The following is a 5,746-nucleotide window of genomic DNA, read 5'->3' as shown; positions in this document are numbered from 1 at the left end:
GCAAAAAATGTACTCTAAGCAAGTTAAGAAATCAGGATTAGAGAAGAATGAAGGTTTCTTAGCGTTAATATTTGAAGAAAAACACAGATTAAGTTTTAATATGGCAAAAAATGTACTCTAAGCAAGTTAAGAAATCAGGATTAGAGAAGAATGAAGGTTTCTTAGCGTTAATATTTGAAGAAAAACACAGATTAAGTTTTAATATGGCAAAAAAAATGTACTCTAAGCAAGTTAACAAATCAGGATTAGAGAAGAATGAAGGTTTCTTACCGTTAAAATTTGAAGAAAAAACACAGATTAAGTTTTAATATGGCAAAAATGTACTCTAAGAAAGTTAACAAATCAGGATTAGAGATGAATTAAGTTTTAATATGGCAAAAATGTACTCTAAGAAAGTTAACAAATCAGGATTAGAGATGAATTAAGGTTTATTAGCGTTAAAATTTGAAGAAAAACACAGATTAAGTTTTAATATGGCAAAAAAATGAACTCTAAGCAAGTTAATTTGTACAAACTATTAGTTTACATATGAACTAATTGTACAAACTATTAGTTTTCATGTTTGAACTTTTCCATCACACCAAAAATAATCCATGTTCTTCTTACAGACACGTTCCAGTCAGTGTCTGTTAAAAATTGATAATAAGCAAGAAAACCACTCCAGGGTTGTCGATCACAAACTCTGTGTTAATGCCGGACTCGAACCTCCACTCTACATTAGACACTGTGCAATACCTGAGTGCCCTCGATGGAAAATTGCAGAATGGTCGGAGGTAAATTGCTATCTTTTTTTTTCTGTTGGAATTAGTAGAGGGGATATATTCTTGACCTTAATGATAATGTTGCATATGTTAAGAGGCTAGAAATGGATGATGCTATTTACGTATTTACATTACATATTTATAGGATGTTTCAAATCGTTTTAATGAATATATTTTATTATATACAGACTAAACGTATAAGCCTACATCACCCCCTAGTCCGACGATTAGACTCTGCGGTTTTATTTTTACCATTGGGTTGGTTGGTAGTTTTGAATTTCGCGCAAAGCTACACGAGGGCTATCTGCGCTAGTCGTCTCTAATTTAGCAGTGTAAGACTAGAGGGAAGGCAGCTAGTCATCACCACACACCGCCAACTCTTGGGCTACTCTTTTACCAACGAATAGTGGGATTGACCGTCACATTATAACACCCCACGGCTGAAAGGGCGAGCATGTTTGGTGTTACGGGGATTCGATCCCGCGACCAGCAGATTGCGAGCCGAGCGACCTAACCACCTGGCCATGCCGGGCCAAATCTATGCCAGCACTTGAAATTCTTTTAGGCAGTAATCTATGAGACTATCTTTTTTTTTGTTTTGTTTATTAGCTATATATATTTTTGTGCATCAGCAATACCCGATTGAATTTTATTACTCATCAGAATCATTGGGACATACACCTAGTTCAAAGCCTAAGTCTTTGCTTTCAATATGGTCTTGTAATGGTCGTTATTGACAGAATGACACACTACCTTACAATGAGTGAATTATATCGTGATATTTATTATTCGATATTTCAATATCGACTTTGTTATCTCTCTATAGCATAAAACAAAGCCTCGTCTATAAGTCTTTTTTTTTCTATTCTAAGCTACTATCCAAAATGTAGAAATTATAATAAGTATAACGAAATTATTCGCAATTTGATATCGAACTCAATGTCACCGCGGGAGGTCACTAGTCGTAAGGCTTTGTGGTAGGTGAATGTTTCAGTGTAACTGCTAGGCTACATCACCCCCTACTTTAAAACATGGTTCACAGCTCTTGTGCTTCTATTATTAAAAACGAGTACTATCTGTTATAGATGACTGTTAATGTTATTACTTCGTTTAAACTTACGCAAATATTAACATTCGGAAAAATATAATAAACAACAAATTGTAGTTTTTCAATATTTAAAACATGACTAAACTCTTGTGAATGTATGTACCTTGATTTCCTGCACCCTTCTAATTGTTGTGACACGTTATAGTGTTTGGACATCAGCTGCACAAGCTTATACACAGGAAAACAACACAGAGGGATAAGCTGTTCTTTTCCCAACGGAACCAAAGTGTCCGACAGTAATTGTGTTGAAAACGAGAAACCTATCATATCTCGAGAATGTTACAACCCTCAGTGCGTCGGGGTGTGGAAGGTTGAACCGTGGTCAGAGGTTGGTTTGATAATATGAACATGAAACTATATTTCACATTTGAAATTATATAGGATGTTTTTAGATGGGATTTAATGTGTTCAGACTTTTAAACGTGGATCTCGATAGAATTTTAACACGACTTAATCATGTATACTGTTTGAAACACTGATAGTGGTATTTATACTCAGAGTCAACCAACATGGTCATCATTCATTTAAAAAAATCACAGCGTTATTAGCTTCTCGGAGACCGTTATTATAAATAGTGATAATTTATAATCTAAGTTATTATATCTTTTGCTACCATACATACATTTACTTAAAAAATATCAACACTCAACTAATACTAACATCATCCTTAAAGGGATTTCAACACTCAACTAATATTAATACCATCCTTAAAGGGTTTTAAAAACTCAACTAATATTGATACCATCCTTAAAGAATTATCAGCACTCAACTAATACTAACAGCATCCTTAAAGGGATTTCAATACTCAACTAATATTAATACCACCCTTAAAGGGTTTTAAAACTCAACTAATATTAATACCATCCTTAAATGGATTTCAACACTCAACTAATATTAATACCATCCTTAAAGGGTTTTAAAAACTCAACTAATATTGATACCATCCTTAAAGAATTATCAACACTCAACTAATACTAACTTCATCCTTAAAGGGATTTCAACACTCAACTAATAGTAATACCACCCTTAAAGGGTTTTAAAACTCAACCACTATTAATACCATCCTTAAAGGGATTTCAACACTCAACCAATACTAACATCATCCTTAAAGGGATTTCAACACTCAACTAATATTAATACCATCCTTAAAGGGTTTTAAAAACTCAACTAATATTAATACCATCCTTAAAGGGTTTTAAAAACTCAACTAATATTGATACCATCCTTAAAGGGATTTCAACACTCAACTAATACTAACATCATCCTTAAAGGGATTTCAACACTTAACTAATATTAATACCATCCTTAAAGGGTTTTAAAAATTCAACTAATATTGATACCATCCTTAAAGGGATTTCAACACTCAACTAATATGAATACCATCCTTAAAGGGATTTCAACACTCAACTAATATTAATACCATCCTTAAAGGGATTTCAACACTCAACTAATACTAACATCATCCTTAAAGGGATTTCAACACTCAACTATTATTAATACCATCCTTAAAGGGATTTCAACACTCAACTAATATTAATACCATCCTCAAAGGGTTTTAAAAACTCAACTAATATTAATACCATCCTTAAAGGGTTTTAAAAACTCAACTAATATTGATACCATCCTTAAAGGGTTTTAAAAACTCAACTAATATTAATACCATCCTTAAAGGGTTTTAAAAACTCAACTAATATTGATACCATCCTTAAAATATTTTCAACTCTCAGCTAATATTAAAACAACATTTGTATAAACTATTGTGCACATATTTGATTTTGTTTTGGAGGAAATTAAAATGATATTTGGAATATCTATAAATTAAGAAAACAAGTCTGCTTGTTTTAGAATTTTCGCGAAAAACTAAACAAAACGTTTTCTGCGCATAGCATTTCTAATTTTCAACTGATAAGCTAGACTAAAAGCAGCTGTTCAACAGCACCCATCGTCAACTCTTGTCAAACCGAATAGTGGGATTTGACCCTCAGGTTTATAGCGTACTTATGGCCCCAACGTATTTTACGGCAAGGGGACACGAACAATCAATCCTCTGCTTTACAATCGTGGCACTTTAACCAGTCGGCCATGCGAGGCCCAGAAATTTAATCTATGCGAATACACTTCTATTATATTATAAGTGAAATGTGAAATTCAAGTGGTGAACATTCATTTAACAAATAATCTTTTATATTATGGGTGCATTGTTAACCCTGAACAATACGTTTCTCATTATCATTATTGGGTCTGGTGTGCCCAAAATAAACGTGCCTGTATTATAATTGTTTGTTTGTTTTTGAATTTCGCGCAAAGCTACACGAGGGCTATCTGCGCTAGCCGTCCCTAATTTAGCAGTGTAAGACTAGAGGGAAGGCAGCTAGTCATCATCAACTCTTGGGCTACTCTTTTACCAACGAATAGTTGGATTGACCGTCACATTATAACGTCCCCACGGCTGAAAGGGCGAGCATGTTTGGTGTGCCGGGGATTCGAACCCGCGACCCTCAGATTACGAGTCGAGCGCACTAACCACCTGGCCATGCCAGGCCGCCGGTATTATAAATTCAAGGACTCGTGGACTGCGTCCTGTTGCCGCAAAAATGGGATCTACAGTTTGGGGCCTTGGATGCACTATAAGAGTGACAGTACAATCCCACTATTCGATCAAATAAGAGTAGTTCAAGAATTGGCGTTGGGTGCTGTTGAATAGCTGCCTTACCTCTAGCTTATCAGTTCAAAATTAGAGATGGTTCTGAGTAGAAAATTTTGAACAAACAGACAAACTGAGTATTATTAAACTAAAATTACTAGCCTTTATTAAAGAAAAGTTCTTTTGTCTTCAGTGTAATGCCGACTGCGGAAAGATCGGCTTTAAGAACCGTATAGTAAGGTGTGTGTGGCCGCGGACAGACAAACTGGCGGGAAATTCGTGTAAACCTGAAGCCAGACCATCAGTGATGGAACACTGCACGGGACCGCCCTGTTTGTCAGGTGAGCTTCATTTATCTGTTCTGCGAACATGTTTCTGGAATTTGCACAGATTTTCTTCTTTTGGACTATAGTTCGTTTTTCATTTCTTTCGGTGTCATTATTTTTTTCCCATTTTATGATTTCTTGCTCGGCATTGTTTAACATGATCAGAATCTTTTTTATACATATATCCTATTGAATGTATTCTATATTTTTCTCTTTCAAATGTTTTAAACACAATATAAGAAACCCTTGTTAACTTGCTTAGGGTGCACATTTTTTTGCCATATTCAAACTTAATCTGTGTTTTTTCTTCAAAGTTTAACGGTAAGAAACCTTCATTCTTCTCTAATCCTGATTTGTTAACTTTCTTAGAGTACATTTTTTGCCATATTCAAACTTAATCTGTGTTTTTTCTTCAAAGTTTAACGCTAAGAAACCTTCATTCTTCTCTAATCCTGATTTGTTAACTTCCTTAGAGTACATTGTTTTGCCATATTCAAACTTAATCTGTGTTTTTTCTTCAAATTTTAACGCTAAGAAACCTCCATTCTTCTCTAATCCTGATTTGTTAACTTGCTTAGGGTACATTTTTTTGCCATATTAAAACTTAATCTGTGTTTTTTCTTCAAATATTAACGCTAATAAACCTTAATTCTTCTCTAATCCTGATTTATTAGTTCATATGTAAACTAATAGTTTGTACAATTAGTTCATATGTAAATTAATAGTTTGTACAATTAGTTCATATGTAAACTAATAGTTTGTACAATTAGTTCATATGTAAACTAATAGTTTATACAATTAGTTCATATGTAAACTAATAGTTTGTACAATTAGTTCATATGTAAACTAATAGTTTGTACAATTAGTTCATATGTAAACTAATAGTTTGTACAATTAGTTCATATGT

The 5,746-nt window shown here is 33.7% G+C and overlaps 1 protein-coding gene across 1 annotated transcript in view; it reads left to right on the top strand.

The window, feature by feature from the left end:
• The window catches only part of LOC106466999 (ADAMTS-like protein 1), a 36,272-nt gene that overhangs the window by 26,629 nt on the left and 3,897 nt on the right, over window positions 1–5,746 (top strand). Inside the window, exons 14-16 of the mRNA XM_022395079.1 lie at window positions 609–773; window positions 2,015–2,197; window positions 4,707–4,854. Of these exons, the coding sequence (XP_022250787.1) occupies window positions 609–773; window positions 2,015–2,197; window positions 4,707–4,854 (496 nt within the window). The remainder of the gene's footprint in view (window positions 1–608; window positions 774–2,014; window positions 2,198–4,706; window positions 4,855–5,746) is intronic.

This window comes from Limulus polyphemus, unplaced genomic scaffold, assembly GCF_000517525.1.
Source record: "Limulus polyphemus unplaced genomic scaffold, Limulus_polyphemus-2.1.2 Scaffold2454, whole genome shotgun sequence".
In the NCBI taxonomy this organism is placed as follows: domain Eukaryota; kingdom Metazoa; phylum Arthropoda; class Merostomata; order Xiphosura; family Limulidae; genus Limulus; species Limulus polyphemus.
The sequence above is the reverse complement of the archived record's forward strand: the minus strand, read 5'-3'. Positions and strand labels throughout refer to the sequence as shown.